The sequence below is a fragment of the Schistocerca piceifrons genome, chromosome X (assembly GCF_021461385.2).
Source record: "Schistocerca piceifrons isolate TAMUIC-IGC-003096 chromosome X, iqSchPice1.1, whole genome shotgun sequence".
NCBI lineage: Eukaryota > Metazoa > Arthropoda > Insecta > Orthoptera > Acrididae > Schistocerca > Schistocerca piceifrons.
This window is the reverse complement of record NC_060149.1, coordinates 876,983,946-877,000,659: the sequence shown is the minus strand read 5'-3', so window position 1 is coordinate 877,000,659 and position 16,714 is coordinate 876,983,946. Positions and strand designations below refer to the sequence as shown.

The 16,714-nt window shown below is 45.9% G+C and overlaps 2 protein-coding genes across 2 annotated transcripts in view; one reads left to right on the top strand and one right to left on the bottom strand.

The window, feature by feature from the left end:
• LOC124721967 (polyhomeotic-proximal chromatin protein) overlaps positions 1-16,714 on the bottom strand; it is a 286,137-nt gene that overhangs the window by 234,952 nt on the left and 34,471 nt on the right. The window lies entirely within an intron of this gene.
• LOC124722751 (uncharacterized protein DDB_G0286299-like) overlaps positions 1-16,714 on the top strand; it is a 64,341-nt gene that overhangs the window by 39,785 nt on the left and 7,842 nt on the right. The window contains exons 11-12 of the mRNA XM_047247891.1: positions 3,629-3,775; positions 6,037-6,954. Coding sequence (XP_047103847.1) covers positions 3,629-3,775; positions 6,037-6,954 — 1,065 coding nt within the window. The remainder of the gene's footprint in view (positions 1-3,628; positions 3,776-6,036; positions 6,955-16,714) is intronic.

Here is a 16,714-nt window from a genome sequence, read left to right as displayed (position 1 = left end):
TGTAAGGGTGTGGTAGATGATAGCCAAAGATGTCCTGCTATGAAATGAAATGGCACCACAGACCATCGCTCTTGGCTGTCAGCCTGTACAGAGGGGGGCAGTCAGGTTGGTATCCCACTGTTGTCCGAGGAGTCTTCAGACATGTCTTTGCTCATCAACGGAGCTCAATTCAAAGCAGGACTCATCAATGGAGACAATTCCACTCCAATCAATGATATTCTAGGCCAAATGTGCCCGACACAATTGTAAATGGGCTAGTTGGTATAAAGAGGTCAGTGGCAGTCTTCACAAGGGGCACCGTGAGCTCATCCCCCTTTCTGTGAGACGCCTATTAATGGTCCTTGTCGTCACTGGTGTTCCAGTTGGACATCGTATCAGTGATAATTATGAATCTGGGGCTCTGGGTGTCTCTCTGGCAATTGCTCTGTCCTCACGTTCTGTCACCTCTCTAGGTCGACCACATCATTCTTGATGATGTGTTCACCAATTATTTACCCATCCCTGCCAATATTGTTGAATAGTGGTATCAATTCTATTCAAATGTCGAGCGATTTCCTGATTACTCCAACTGCCTTCTTTGATCCCAACTACATGTCCTCTCTCAAATGCTGACAACTGCATATATTGTTCACACGCCCATCTGCGAGGCCCACTTACTGTCCAGATGAGGGTAACGATGATTTTTAAAAGAATCAGTCGAAACATGGTTCTTTATTGCCCATTAGGCAACGAAGTTGGTGGTGTCACACTGAACATTTACTCTAAAGTAGTGAAGCCACTGATTCGAATTACAGTGTTTGTTTATACTCTACTGTTATGTGAACGAAAGTTCTACAAAGAACAGTATCCTGGTGTTTCATTTAGCTTAATGACTGCACAGAAAGTGTATATTGCTGATGAAACTATTTCACATTTCCACATATAGGTCGCTTATGTCAAAACATTCCAAATTTCATCCTCTATAATCTCCCAAATTTTTAAATCATCATTCTCGCTTTCTTTATCTTCTTACCTCACAAAAACTTCCCCATCCTTTCACTTTGGGCTTGTCTTTTTTCTAGCGTCCATGCGTTTTTAACTTTAAAATTCCCTCTTGTTGGGTTATTTGGTATGAAGTTTACTGTACTGAATTTCTGCCTGTATATATTCGCCAGTGGGTCAATACACTGATTTATATACGGTAGCTTCTGGTGTCTATAAGCCAACGTATTTTGGATTCTTGGGTTCCATTGATGATGTGGAAGATTTTTTTGGTGAAGTGACAGTTGGTCATTTGTGCTCTATGACCACAGAATTTCATACATCTTTCCCGTGCAAGTGAGGTGAACCGCTCATTCAGTGAATACAGTTCTTATGAGCCTTTGCACATAGAGATATCAACTTGAATTTTGGGTCCAAATATTTTTCTCAGAATGTGTGTTAATTTTCTCGATGTATATGACGTTGGTAGTTGATGATGGTGTCTCCATAGCTTAGAGTGCTTCTGTAAGAACAACTGTATGATAGTGACAAAGTTTGGCTTTAAGGAACAGAGATTTCTTTTGCACATATTCCAGGCAGTTGTGTAGGCTTTACACAATTTTTCTGCACGTGTTTTGTTAACTACTCCTTTGTTGCTAGTGTTTCCAATAATTTCGCCTAGATGCTTGAAGTGTGTAACTTGTGTGATATTGCCATATTTTGTTGCAAGTTATGTCAAGTTCAGGCTCTCGGAGTCTATGTCTTGTGTTTTACCAGAAATTTGGAATCAGTCTGGTCTTTGGTGGAGACAATTCCACAGAGGTGTCTGAATCTCTGTGGAGGAACTGCAGGCCGTCCTTCCTCAAGAGCCGAAATCAGAGTGGGTAGTGACGTTTGACACTGAGGTCTGTAGCAAAGTCGACGTTCTGAGTAATCATCCAAAAGGTGTTCTGTTGGGGTTAGGTCATGACTCTGGGCACAACTGTTCTTTCAGGAATGTTATTATCCACAAACTGTTGCCTCACAGATGCTGTTTTACGACACGGTACTTTGTCATGTTGATACAATCATTGTCTCTGAACCTCCTCCTCCACTATTCTTAGTTACACCACTATAATATGTATTCAAATACCTTGGCATTCAGTGTTTTCTTACGCACAATAAGTAGTTTGTATAGCCCAACCTTCAACCTTTTAGTGTCAGCATAAACACAACCAGTTGGTTCATGTAAATTGAACTCATTAGAAATGTTAGTCCCACATCACATCAATGTTAGCAATTTGATATTGTAGAAATAAGTATTTTTGTGGGATCATGACTATTTCTAATTGAAGGAGATTGTCCGAAATTTAGCCAATTCTGCACCTATATCTATCTATCAATATACAGTTTAATTATGGCAAATTTTGGAGTGTGTGGCAGTAGCAGTCTTACTTTGTTACGTCTAATAAAGCTTTTATTTTTTTTATGGGCATACCCTTCCTTTTCTTCCTAAAATTTTCCTTCCAATACATTCGTTAAAAACTTATTGTATCTCTAAAATACACAGAATGTTTCATTTTCCTTCTTTGAATGAGGTTCGCTACTCACTGATTTCTTTCCGAACAACTTCATTGGATTTTCCTTCTGTCCAGCCGATCTTCATTAGTGTTCTCCAAAGACACATTTTCATCCCTACTAAACGATTCCTGTCTCTCAACAGTCTCCAGTTTTCACAGTCATGGATGACGACACTCCAGGTAGCACAAGGTTTGTTCCTCTCGTTGCTATACTAACGACATGTTCACTAATGGCTGTCATCTTTCACTGAAAGTAATTGCAGTTATTTTTCTGGGTGCTATTGCCTTGTAGGTTCTATTAGGTTCTGTAAGTAAACTGCCTAAATACCAAAAGTTATAAGTAGCCTTTCAACTTCTTTGGTAGGTGTTTTATTATATTTGTTTTGCTACTATCAAAATTTTGGTTATAATACTGTTCATTTTGAGATAGAACACTTTGAAGTTTGTTGCAGATTTAGACAGCACGTTATGTATTGTTTTTGTTATCAGCTGTTGGTGGAATATCTGCTGATCTTTTACAGTAACTGGTAATTCCACTCACCATTAACTCCAGAGCAATGCCCATCCGAATTGCTGAACCTCGCCCAATGTATACCTTATTGAATCGAAAACAACCTTTGATTGCAATTTTACAATTTGCTTAATGAAAAACTTGCAATCAAAGACTGTTCTGGATTCCATAATTTCTTAAACAATGGGTCACTGTATTCTTCAATGAAAACATGTCACACTTCCAACATAATGCAGCATGACCTGAGCGTCTTCGGCACCATTCCTTTGAGGGATGCTGTGGATGTGGCAACAATTACGCCCCACACTCAGCTGTCAACTTCAGAAGGGTCATTTATTGAGTTTTTATAAGTCCCGAGCTTGTTATAAATATATAATTACGCAAGAAACCTGTGTGAACCTCTCCTTGCAGCTCCAAAAACTATGCACAAATACAGCTAAATCTCCAATTTTTTAAAAAAAATTTAGCATTATTGTCATAATCCTGACCTTCCAAATCATTTCAATTACTTGTAAAGATATAAAGGGCATTTTCTCCATAAACCTCCACACATTAATTCCGAACATTCGAAGAATGCTTTAGTAATGTCTGTCTTCAGGGTGTAGAAGCCGAAACTGCTACTACTACAGAAGAACCTAGTGGTGAAGTTGGCAGGACTTTGGCCCTACAGCCACGAAAAGAAACAACCAAAGCCACAGAACTGGAGGCGACGGTGCAGTGTGATAAGAGAGAGATACCAAATCAGGTGGGATTAGAGTTCCCCCTTTACATCAGTTATATGTATCTCTCGTCATAGCAAAGTTGTTCACTTCAGTCACAGTTCTTTAAACACTAATGTTTGCACTAGCACCAGTATTACAATGAGGATTTAAACAACAAACATTCTTAAAACTGATAGCGCGATATGAACAATTAAAAAAACTCATTAAAGACTGTCAGTCAAAATTCACATTAAGAAAGAGGCAACGCCTCCACATAGAAAAACCCGTTTGGCAAAACGTCCAACAAGAGTTTCAAGATAATGATTCTCAGGAAGCAACTGGGTTATAACCACATATGTTATTTGTTATTTTGCATCTACACTCCTGGCCATTATAATTGCAACATCAGGAAGAGCAGTAAATAACAAAATTATTTTTTTCTTAACGAAAAGCCACTACAGTTGCTATCAAGAACTTTAATAGCAACTAGAGTGGCTTTTCATTAATTGACTGTACAGCTGTACAATCAGCTCCATCCAAATATAGATAAACTGAGAAGAAATTATTTTTATTTAGTATTTACCATATAGTACGAAGACTACATGATTTAACTTGTAGGTGATTTGGGGGTATGCAAGATGAAAAATTTTGTACACAGTCACCTGTGACAACAACGGCTATAATCTGGCCGGGCAGTGAGCTGAACTGGGCTTGGGTGACAGTTAGGGATACGTCATTCCATGCTACTTCCCTTGTATTCCAGAGTGAATCAATCATTGTGGCTGATGAATGGAGGCATTTCAATCTCTCGGCAAAACACAAACAAATGTTTCCAGTGGAATAGAAATCAAGAGAACATGCTGGCATGGACAACAATACATCACCCTCTGTATTGCGGTAGGTCCGGAAGAACGGGAACATGCTGTCTTGGGTTATCTCATTGAAAGATGATGTCACGGGTATCTTGAAGATAGGGAAGAGGGATCGGCCTTAACACATCACAAATGTAACATCTGCTGTCTAAATTATCAGCTTTGAGAACCAAGTGTGATTGTGTTGTGTACCAGTGGCACCAGATACCATACACCACATGCTGGTCCTGTGTGACGATGACAAATGCAACCTGGGATCATTCATTCTCCTCGGAGCTTCCACACAGATGCATGTCCATCCCAATGCTGCATTCAGAACCGGTATTTGTCAAATAAAACAATGTCGTGCCACTCCTTTGTGCAAGAGTTGTCGTAGGGCATATCACTGATTGCGCACCTCACTCTGCCACGCATCAAAGGAATCTGCAAAAAATGGTAACTATACTGACAGCCTGTGATGGTTGGTTCAAATGACTCTGAGCACTATGGGACTTAACTTCCGAGGTCATCAGTCCCCTAGAACTTAGAACTACTTAAACCTAACTAACCAAAGACATCACACACACCCATGCCCGAGGCAGGATTCGAACCTGCGACCGTAGCGGTCGCGCGGTTCCAGACTGTAGCGCCTAGAACCCCATGGCCACTCCGGCTGGCCAGCCCGTGATGCTCCAGTGTCATCGCCCTCTATGTGTGAATACGTGTAATGCTGCAAACAAACCCAATTACTGCCTCAAGGTACGTGACATAGCAGTACGACCCTGCATGGACTAGCGGAAATACGTCTGTCGTCTCTGACGAAAGTCTTTTGTAGCCGTTGAGATCCTGCACGGCATTGGTTGTGGACCTTATTATGAGTCGATTCATATTAGCGGGACGTACCGGTTAGCGTAATAGTGGCTTTTTCATCAAACACGGTGGCGACATCTTCCATGCCTAATACATAATCTTAACCGCCTCATAATACTGAATTGTTTTGTTGTATGCTGTTCCCAAATAGTAGCTCATAAGGTAGATAAGCGACTAACTAAGTATAACATTGTACTTCAGACTTATAGCTTATCAGAAACTTAGATATTTTCCCATGAATTACGCAGTGTAACTGTTATGTGCCCAAAATTGCTGAGTGGCTAAATCACACAAATCCACATCACTTCCCTACCGCCATGACTACAACAAGTGCAAACTGGGGTAACTACCATGTACAACCAGTTCAATGTATTATGACTACTTCACCTCTCTCGGTAATGGTAATTTGATTGCGACATCAGATTTATAGGGAACTATCAAATCAAGAAAATATGTTGTACTATCTGTCTTGCCATAACACTATGCATCGTTGGGCAGCTGAGAAATCAGCATAAAATATTTTTAATGTTACCTGCCAATTCTTCAAGAGGAAATTAGTGTTGTGTTATTTCTGATTGCTGCAGGGTGCGGAACAAGCTGCAGAACAAAATCGGGCAGATCAAGCTGGTGCCCCTTCAGCTGCACATGATATGCCATCAGCTGCATCTGATGTGCCCTCATTTGCAACTTATGGGCCATCAGCTGCACTTGACATGCCATCAATTGAAAGTGATGCACCCCCCGTAGCCCCAGATGCACCTGGCGCAGCTTCAGATGCACCTACGGCACTTTCAGCACCTTCAGCTGCACATGATACGCCATCAGCTGCATCTGATGTGCCCTCATTTGCAACTTATGGGCCATCAGCTGCACTTGACATGCCATCAATTGAAAGTGATGCACCCCCCGTAGCCCCAGATGCACCTGGCGCAGCTTCAGATGCACCTACGGCACTTTCAGCACCTTCAGCTGCACATGATATGCCATCAGCTGCATCTGATGTGCCCTCATTTGCAACTTATGGGCCATCAGCTGCACTTGACATGCCATCAATTGAAAGTGATGCACCCCCCGTAGCCCCAGATGCACCTGGCGCAGCTTCAGATGCACCTACGGCACTTTCAGCACCTTCAGCTGCACATGATATGCCATCAGCTGCATCTGATGTGCCCTCATTTGCAACTTATGGGCCATCAGCTGCACTTGACATGCCATCAATTGAAAGTGGTGCACCCCCCGGACGCCCAGATGCACCTGGTGCAGCTTCAGATGCACCTACGGCACTTACAGCTGCAATAGAGGAGCTCTTAATTACACTTAGCATATCCTCAGATGAACCTGGTGTGCCCTCAGCTGCACATGACACGCACTCAGCTGAAACTGGCATGTCCTCAGCAGCAACGGGTGTGCTCTCACCTATACGTGGTGCCCCTTCACTTGCATCTGGCATGCCCTCAACAGCAGATGTCAGCTATGGCGCCGAGACAGCAGACTCCTCAATGGTAACGCATTAAAGCATTTTTGTGTTTATTATTTACTTCTTTATTTTGTTGCCTTCAGGTAACAAGGAATTAAATGCGCTAAAATTTCTTGACACAGAACGAGTTATCATGTAAATCAATGAAAACTAAACATAAAAAGACGTAAAAAATTTTGAAGCATCAAAAAAGGAAAAGATTTGCAATAGTATACAGGGTGTCCCATTAATCTTGACCACCCTAAATAAGTGTTTGTCCAGATGCAAATAACAAAATGTTTCAAGCAAATTTTCTTTAACCGTCAGGGGGACATCAATCAGCATGATTGCCTACGTTGTGGCTTTGTTTTTTGCAAATATATGAACAGCGGTATGACTTTCTTAAATGGCACCCTGTATTTTTTATTCGGTAATTCATTTCCTCTCCTAAAGACCTATTCAAAACTGTAACTCAGTGTACCATTCACTGAAACACAACGTTATTAATTACACAACACAACATTGACTTTGAGCCTGGGATCACAAACTCGTCCAGTCGCTGGAGTTGTCAGAAAACAAATTAAAACCAAGTAAAAACATAACACAAAATTGACTTTGACTCTCCTGTACCACTGCCCAAGAGTAGAACATTCAAAGGTGCTCTAAGTGGTGACCCTGGACACCGATTCACTGGTGCACTCGTTAAATGAAAGAATTATTTACTGCTTCCAGTGTTGCCTGCTGACGAGAATTACAAGCAAGCACTATACGTTCCTCCATATCCTCTGAAGTAGTTGGAATATCGCGTTAGACAACGTCCTTAATGCATCCCCAAAGGAAAAAGACCAGAGGGTTTAAATCAGGAGACCTAGCAGGGAAAGTAACTGTTCCTCCTCGACCAATCCATGTGGCAGGACGTGCACGCTAGGCATTATGTGCTGGACATCCATCGTGTTGATGCCACATAAGCATTTTGGTTGTTAGTGGCACTTCATTCAGAAGAGGAGGAAGAATTCGTCTGAGGAACTTGGCATACGCTATGCAGTTTAGACAACCATTGATGAAATAAGGGCCAATAATTGTAGTGCCAAGCATCCCACACCAGATGTTAATTCTCCATTGACACTGATGTTCCATCTGTCTACATCATCGTGGGTTGTCGCTGGACCAATAACACATATTCCTTGTATTTACCTGTCCTTTCTATGAGAATGAACATTCATCGGTAAATAGAACATTGGAGAAGTAGTTCGGGTTGGCGAGGATTTTCTGCTGTGCCCACTGGCAGAACTGTACACGATTCTGGAAATCATTCCCATGCAATTCTTGATGTAGGTGTACATGGTAAAGATGGAACCGGTGACGTGGAAGAATACAATGTACACTGGTTTTAGGAATGCCAATCTCGTGATCAAGCTGTCGAGTGCTCACATGTGGATTCATAGCAACGGAAGCAAAGTTGGTTGGTTGGTTTGTGGGATTGAAGGGACCAGACTACTAGAGTCATCGGTCCCTTTTTCCACGAACCTGAAATACCCACAAAGAATAAGAACAAACAATGGAGATGACAAGAGACGACACAGGCCAAGAAAGCAAGAAAGACGCAGACAGAAACCAGACAAAAGAAATTAAAATCACACCGAGTGTGACAGTGATTGGCCGACCATAGAAACAAAAATGGAAAAGCCAACCACCAAGAAACGCACTAAAAACCCTAGTCTAAAATCGTAGGCTAAAGGCCAGACTCAACACAAAAAAGGAGAAACACTTAGACCAAGCGATAAAAACCCTCCCTGCAAGGAATAAAACTCAAAACTAAATCTGCCATTGCAACGTCATCTGATAAAAGTGCAGGAAGCGTATCAGGCAGCGCAAATGTCTGCGTGAGCACAGTTAAAAGCCGGCAGTCCAACAAGATGTGGACCACCGTCAAAGCTGACCCGCAGCGACATAAAGGTGGGACCTCGCAGCGCAATAAATAGCTGTGTCTTATCCAGGTGTGGCCAATGCGCAGCCAGCAGAGAACAATGGAGTCCTTGCGAGAGACTCGCAAGGAGGAGCGCCACACACCGGTGGCCTCCTTGATGCCCCAAAGTTTGTTGGGTGAAGGAAGGGTGAGCCACTCTTCTGCCACAAAACTGACCTGAGGTCATTCTCTGAAAGGCCAATCTCCAAGGCTCGTGCACCGACAGCCTGTTTGGCTAGAGTGTCAACACGTTAATTTCCCGGGTGCCGACATGACCCGGGGTCCACACAAAGACCACAGAGCGGCCACAACGGGCAAGAGTATGGAGGAACTCCTGGATAGCCATCACCAGAAGAGAGTGAGGGAAACACTGGTCGATGGCTCGTAAACTGCTCAGGGAGTCACTACAGATAACGAAGGACTCACCTGCACAGGTGCGGATATACTCTAGGGCGCGAGAGATGGCGACCAGCTCGGCACTGGAAACACTGCAGCCAGCCGGCAAGAAGTATTGTTCATAGTGATCCCCTAGAGTAAGAGCATAACCGACACGATCAGCAACCATCGAACCGTCAGTATAGACATCAGGGTCTTGAAACGCGGCAAGGATTGAAAGAAAGCGGCGGCAGAGGGCCTCAGGAGGGACTATGTCCTTCGGGGCCCTGTGCCAAATCGAGCTGAAGGCATGGGCGGGGCACACACCACGGGGGTATACGCAGAGGGGCCCGGAAAAGAGGTGGAAGGGGGAAAACCTCAAGCCCAGAGAGGAGAGCTCTGACACGAACCGCGACCGTACATCCTGACCAGGGCCGCCGTTCCAGAAGATGGACGACTGACTGAGGGAACAGGAGATGATAATTGGGATGCCTGGGCAAGCTACAAACATGTGTAGCATAAGTGGCCAGTAATCGTTGGCGCCAGAACTGCAATGGGGGGACACCTGCTTCCACAAGTATGCTGTTGACAGGGCTTGTCCGGAAAGCTCCAGTGGCGAGTCAGATCCCGCTGTGAAGGATGGGGTCAAAGCAACTGCAATGCGGAAGGTGCTGCCATAATATAGACGGGACTAAATTAACACCTGGTACAGCCGTAGAAGGCCGAGCGGCACCCCAGCTGGTGTGACTCATCGTATACCTTCAGCATGTCAAAAAAGACGGCGACCAGATACTGATGGCGGGCAAAGGCCGTACGGATGGCAGACTCCAGGCACACCAGATTATCGGCGGCAGAGCGGCCCTTACTGAACCCACACTGAGACAGAGCCAGGTAGGCCCCGAGACTCAAGTAGCCAACTCAACCTCCGGCTCATCATGCATTCGAGCATCTTGCAAAGAACGTTGGTGAGGCTAATGGGGCGGTAGCTGTCCACTTCCAGTGGGTTCTTCCCAGGTTTCAACACGGGGATTACGATGCTTTCCCGCCATTGCAACGGGAACTCACCCTCAACCAAGACACGGTTGAAAACGTCTAGGAGGCGTCGCTGGCAGTCCACCGAGAGGTGTTTGAGCATCTGACAGTGGATGCCATCAGGCCCGGGAGCTGTAACAGGGCAAGCGGCTAGGGCACTTTGGAATTCCCACTCACTGAACGGAAAACTGTATGATTCAGGGTGGCGCATGTGAAATGAAAGGCCCTGACGTTCCAACCGCTCATTCAGGGAGCGGAAGGCCAGTGGGTAATTCGCAGAAGCGGAACTCTGAGCAAAATGCTCCGCTAAGCAGTTTGCAACTGTGTCGAAGTCAGTACAGACTGCTCCGTTCAGTGAAAGTGCAGGTACGTTGACGGGGGTCTGATAGCAATAGAGTCGCCTAATCTTGGCCCAAACCTGCTGTGGAGAGGTACGGAGGCCAATGATGGAGACATACCTTTCCCAGCACTCATGCTTGCACTGGCGTATGAGACGGCGGCCTCGCGCACAGAGCCATTTAAAGGCAATGAGGTGTGCCAATGAGTGATGTCGCTTGTGACACTGGAGTGTCCGCCAGTGATCTCTAATCGCCTCAGCGATCTCGGGCGACCACCAAGGCACTGTCCTCTGCCGAGTGGACCCAGAAAAACAGGGAATGGCAGATTCTGCAGCAGTAACGATGCCGGTGGTTACCGAGTGAACCACCACATCAATGGTGTCATTGGAAAGAAGCTCAATAGTGGCAATGGAGGTGAACAAGTCCCAGTCAGCCATATTCATAGCCCATCTGCAGGGGCGCCCAGAAGAGTGACGCTGTGGCAGTGACAGAAAGTGGTCACTACCACACAAGTCGTCATGCACACTCCGCTGGACAGATGGTAATAGGCTAGGGCTGCAGAACGAAAAGTCTATGGTGAGTATGTGCCATGTGCCGCACTGAAATGTGTGAAGGCACCAGTATTTAAAAGAGAAAGGTCGAGAGTGCCAATACTTGCTTAATGATGCTGCCTTGGCCTGTTGCCACTACCCCACTCCACAGAGGCTTATCGGCGTTGAAGTCGCCCAGTAACAGAAAAGGTGGCGGCAATTGGGCTATCAGCGCAGCCATGACATGCTGCAGGACATCGCCATTTGGCGGAAGATAGAGACTGCCGACAGTAACAGCCTGAGGCGTCCACACATGAACAGCGACAGCCTCTAAAGGTGTTTGTAGAGCGACAGACTCTCTGTAAAGAGAGTGAAGGACGTAGATGCAGACGCCGCCAGATACCCTCCATGAACTGCCCGATTCTTATAATAACCCCGATAGCCATGGAGGGCGGGGGTTTGCATCACCGGAAACCAAGTTTCCTGAAGAGCAATGCAGAGGAAAGGGTGAAGGCTGAGAAGTTGTCAGAGCTCAGCAAGAAGGTGGAAAAAACCGCTGCAGTTCCACTGGAGGATGATATTGTCCATGGCCGAGAAAGGCATGAAGGGTCTGAGGAGGCAGATTACGTCGCTGGGTCACCTGCTGCCACCGACCGAGTACCGACGGGAGCAACATCCATCATGTCTGAGGGACCTGCGAGCCAGAGTCTCTACTGCATCCTCAGACGCAGAGCTTGTAGGGAGTGGTGGAGTGGGTGCCACCACAATTTCCTTTTGGCCTTAGGGGTCTTCGATTTCGATTTCTCTGTCTGTTCCTTCGGTTGTCCTTGCTGGGAGGGCTTCTTTGATTCAGTCTCCAGGACTGAACAGGACCATGAAGCCCTACGACCAGCTACCTGGGGCTTCTTCAGCCCCTGGGGGGGTGGGGGGGTCTCTGGTTTGCCACTTGTAGGAAGGTGGGAAGGGAGTGACCCAATGGATCCCTTCCTAGCGAGAGAAGCCGAAGAAGACTTACGCTTCTCGAGCTTAGAAGCGGGGACTTGTGTCCCCGATGATTCGGGGGGGGGGGGGGGGGGGGAGGGTGCTGCTCCTGAGGTAGGTGGTGCGGGAGCAACAGGGAGGTAAGTGCCCCCCACCATCAAGGGGGCACGTGTGCTCCTTCAGCTCTGAGAGCTCACTGTATGTGGCGCAATGGATGGAGCTGTAACAGGAGTGACAGTGGCGACATAAGATGACGTCATGCGCACGGGATGAAGCCATTACGATTTCCGCCTCAGTGTAGGTCAGTCAGTCCAGGGTCTTGTATTCCATTATTTTCCGTTCCTTCTGTATAATCTTAACAGTCTGGCGAGCAAGGAGAATGGTGCTCTCCACAGTTGACATATATGGGAGGTGGGGCACATGGAGTATCGGGATGGGTTGGACGACCACAATAGTGACATATGAGGCTGGAAGCACAGCAGGAAGACATATGGCCGAACTTCCAACACTTTAAGCACCACATCAGGGGAGGGATATATGGCTTGATATCACAGCGGTAGACCATCACCTTCACCTTCTCGGGTAATGTGTCACCCTCGAAGGCCAAGATAAAGGTACTGGTGGCAAACTGATTATCCCTCAGACCCCGGTGGACGCGCTGGACGAAATGGACACCTCGTTGCTCTAAGTTGGTGCGCAGCTCGTCATCGGACTGTAAAAGACGTTCCCTGTGGAAGATAATGTCCTGTACCATATTTAAGCTTTTATGGAGCGTGATAGTAACAGAAACATTCCCCAGCTCCTTACAAGCGCGTAATGCCTGTGACTGGGCAGAGGGTGCTGTTTTTATCCAGACTGACCCACACTGTATTTTTGACAAGCCCTCCAAGTGCCCGAACTTGTCCTCTAAATGCTCTACAAAGGACTGAGGCTTCATGGACATAAAGTATTCCCCATCAGCTATTGTACAGGCTAGATACTGGGGCGAATACGTCTCACTGTCATTCATAGCCTTTTGTTCCTCCCATGGTGTGGCCAGGGAGGGGAACGATTTGGGGTCACACATTTGCATTAAAGTGAGCCCTCGAATGCTTAGAGACTGCTGGTAGCTGGCTCAAAAATGGCTCTGAGCACTATAGGACTTAACATCTGAGGTCATCAGTCCCCTAGACGTAGAACTACTTAAACGTAACTAACCTAAGGACATCACACACATCCATACCCGAGGCAGGATTCGAATGTGCAACCATAGCGGTCGCGCAGTTCCAGACTGAAGCGTCTAGAACCATCGGCCACACTGGCCGGCTGCTGGTGGTTGGCCACCAGCAAGAGAAGATGTGCCACACTTCATTGCGTGTCATCCACCCTGATGCAACCTACTCCGACCAAGGGCCCTCCCCACGGGCGCCACCCAGGCACAGCAAGGGCCACCTGGCAGGATGGCCATTGCCGGAAGTCCCGATGCCCCAGGGAGATAGGGATCTACTCCTTGGCATACGTGGGGAGTTAATGGCACAGGCATCAGTAGAGCCATCCCTGTGTTGTCAGGGGGCTACAACAACCAACAGGGTACATGGTGGCCCCACCACAATGGACTGGCTACCATGCTGGATATTAGGTGGCAAGTGGTCCATGGTAGTCGTCAGCGCAGAAAGCGACACTGCAGAGTGCGTGGCGGAAATCCCACCCAGCAATGTATCCTCGCCCAAGAGATGGAGAGTGAGCAGGACTGCAACAGCAATTGAGCAGTTCATACCTCATAAATTGCTAAGAGATGGAACTGATCCCCCATGGCACACAAAAGAGGTCCGAACGCTGTTGCAGAGGCAACGGAAAAAGCATGCAAAGTTCAGAAGAACGCGAAATCCCGAAGATTGGCTAAAATTTACAGAAGCGCGAAATTTGGCACGGACTTCAATGGGAGATGCCTTTAATAGATTCCACAACGAAACATTGTCTCGAAATTTGGTAGAAAATCCGAAGAAATTCTGGTCGTATGTAAAGTACACAAGCGGCAAGACGCAGTCAATACCTTCGCTGCGCAGTGCCGATGGTACTGTTACCGACGACTGTGCCGCTAAAGCGGAGTTATTGAACGCAGTTTTCTGAAATTCTTTCACCAGGGAAGACGAATGGAATATTCCAGAATTTGAAACACGAACAGCTGCTACCATGAGTTTCTTAGAAGTAGATAGGGGTTGCGAAGCAACTCAAATCGCTTCAGGTCCAGATTGTATAACGATTAGGTTCCTTTCAGATTACGCTGTTACAATAGATCCCTACTTAGCAATCATATACAACCGCTCGCTCACCGATGGATCTGTATCTACAGATTGGAAAATTGCGCAGGTCGGACCAGTGTTTAAGAAGGGTAGTAGGAGTAATCCATCGAACTACAGACCTATATCATTGACGTCGGTTTGCAGTAGGGTTTTGGAGCACATACTGTATTCAAACATTATGAATCACCTCGAAGGGAACGATCTATTGATACGTAATCAACATGGTTTCAGAAAACATCGTTCTTGTGCAACGCAGCTAGCTCTTTATTCGCACGAAGTAATGGCCGCTATCGACAGGGGATCTCAAGTTGATTCCGTATTTCTAGATTTCCGGAAAGCTTTTGACACCGTTCCTCACAAGCGACTTCTAATCAAGCTGCGGGTCTATGGGGTATCGTCTCAGTTGTGCGACTGGATTCGTGATTTCCTGTCAGAAAGGTCGCAGTTCGTAGTAATAGACGGCAAATCATCGAGTAAAACTGAAGTGATATCAGGTGTTCCCCAGGGAAGCGTCCTGGGACCTCTGCTGTTCCTGATCTGTATAAATGACCTGGGTGACAATCTGAGCAGTTCTCTTAGGTTGTTCGCAGAGGATGCTGTAATTTACCGTCTAGTAAGGTCATCCGAAGACCAGTATCAGTTGCAAAGCGATTTAGAAAAGATTACTGTATGGTGTGGCAGGTGGCAGTTGACGCTAAATAACGAAAAGTGTGAGGTGATCCACATGAGTTCCAAAAGAAATCCGTTGGAATTCGATTACTCGATAAATAGTACAATTCTCAAGGCTGTCCATTCAACTAAGTACCTGGGTGTAAAAATTGCGAACAACTTCAGTTGGAAAGGCCACATAGATAATATTGTGGGAAAGGCGAGCCAAAGGTTGCGTTTCATTGGCAGGACACTTAGAAGATGCAACAAGTCTACTAAAGAGACAGCTTACTCTACACTCGTCCTCTGTTAGAATATTGCTGCGCGGTGTGGGATCCTTACCAGGTGGGATTGACGGAAGACATCGAAAGGGTGCAAAAAAGGGCAGCTCGTTTTGTATTATCACGTAATAGGGGAGAGAGTGTAGCAGATATGATACGCGAGTTGGGATGGAAGTCATTAAAGCAAAGACGTTTTTCGTCGCGGCGAGATCTATTTACGAAATTTCAGTCACCAACTTTCTCTTCCGAATGCGAAAATATTTTGTTGAGCCCAACCTACATAGGTAGGAATGATCATCAAAATAAAATAAGAGAAATCAGAGCTCGAACAGAAAGGTTTAGGTGTTCGTTTTTCCCGCGAGCTGTTCTGGAGTGGAATGGTAGGGAGATAGTATGATTGTGGTTCGATGAACCCTCTGCCAAGCACTTAATTGTGAATTGCAGAGTAATGATGTAGATGTAGATGTAGACTGCAATGCAATGACAAATAAGCTGGCTAAAGGTCTCAACGCACGATGGACACAATGCATCAAGTAAGGCGCCCTTCCCCAGTTGGCTCGCTCTTTGGAATACTTTTGAAATATGGTGGTCAAACCCAAGAGGGGACCATCACATAAGGGCCGAAACGTTTGAGACTCCTTTTAGTCGCGTCTTACGACAGGCAGAAATATCGCGGGGGGGGGGGGGGGGGGGGGGGACGGAAGCGAGAACAGTAACTTCGGCAGCTTCGTCTGTGCGAGTGCTACGACGATTGCGTTATCGTGGATTGAAACTTCCCGTTTCCTGAAGCGTCGCAACAAGACGAGAAAACATCCGTCGGGAAGGTGGGTTCTTGTCAGGATATCGCTCTCTGTACAGTTCCGCTGCCTGCGTAACATTTCCCCTACCTTCAGCAACAACAATAAAAGAAAAGTTATGTCGATTCAGTTTATAGGAGGTATGCCTACTCTACGCAACAGTATTTAAAAGGACTAAACTACTGTACTAAATGTACCCGTAGATAAGAAAACAGTATTGCAATTTCTGTCATATGCACTAGATGTGTAGCATTTCTACCTTCTCTTCATTGGTGTACATTCTACTCACACAACTCTTCAATTGACGATCGTTGACAGGATGACGGGTGCGCGTTCTACCTCTGTTTACATTTGTCCTCTGTCAACGTCAGCCCGTGGATGTGTTCCATTATCCCGAGTACCTGCACTAAGCGCTGGGAGCGTCAACGTCAATGTTGTGTTATGTAATTAATAAAGTTGTGTTTCAGTGAATGGTACACTGTGAGACATTTTCGAATAGGTCTTTAGGAGAGGAAATGAAGTACCGAATAAAAAAACAGGGTGCCATTTAAAAAAAATCATACCGCTGTTCATATC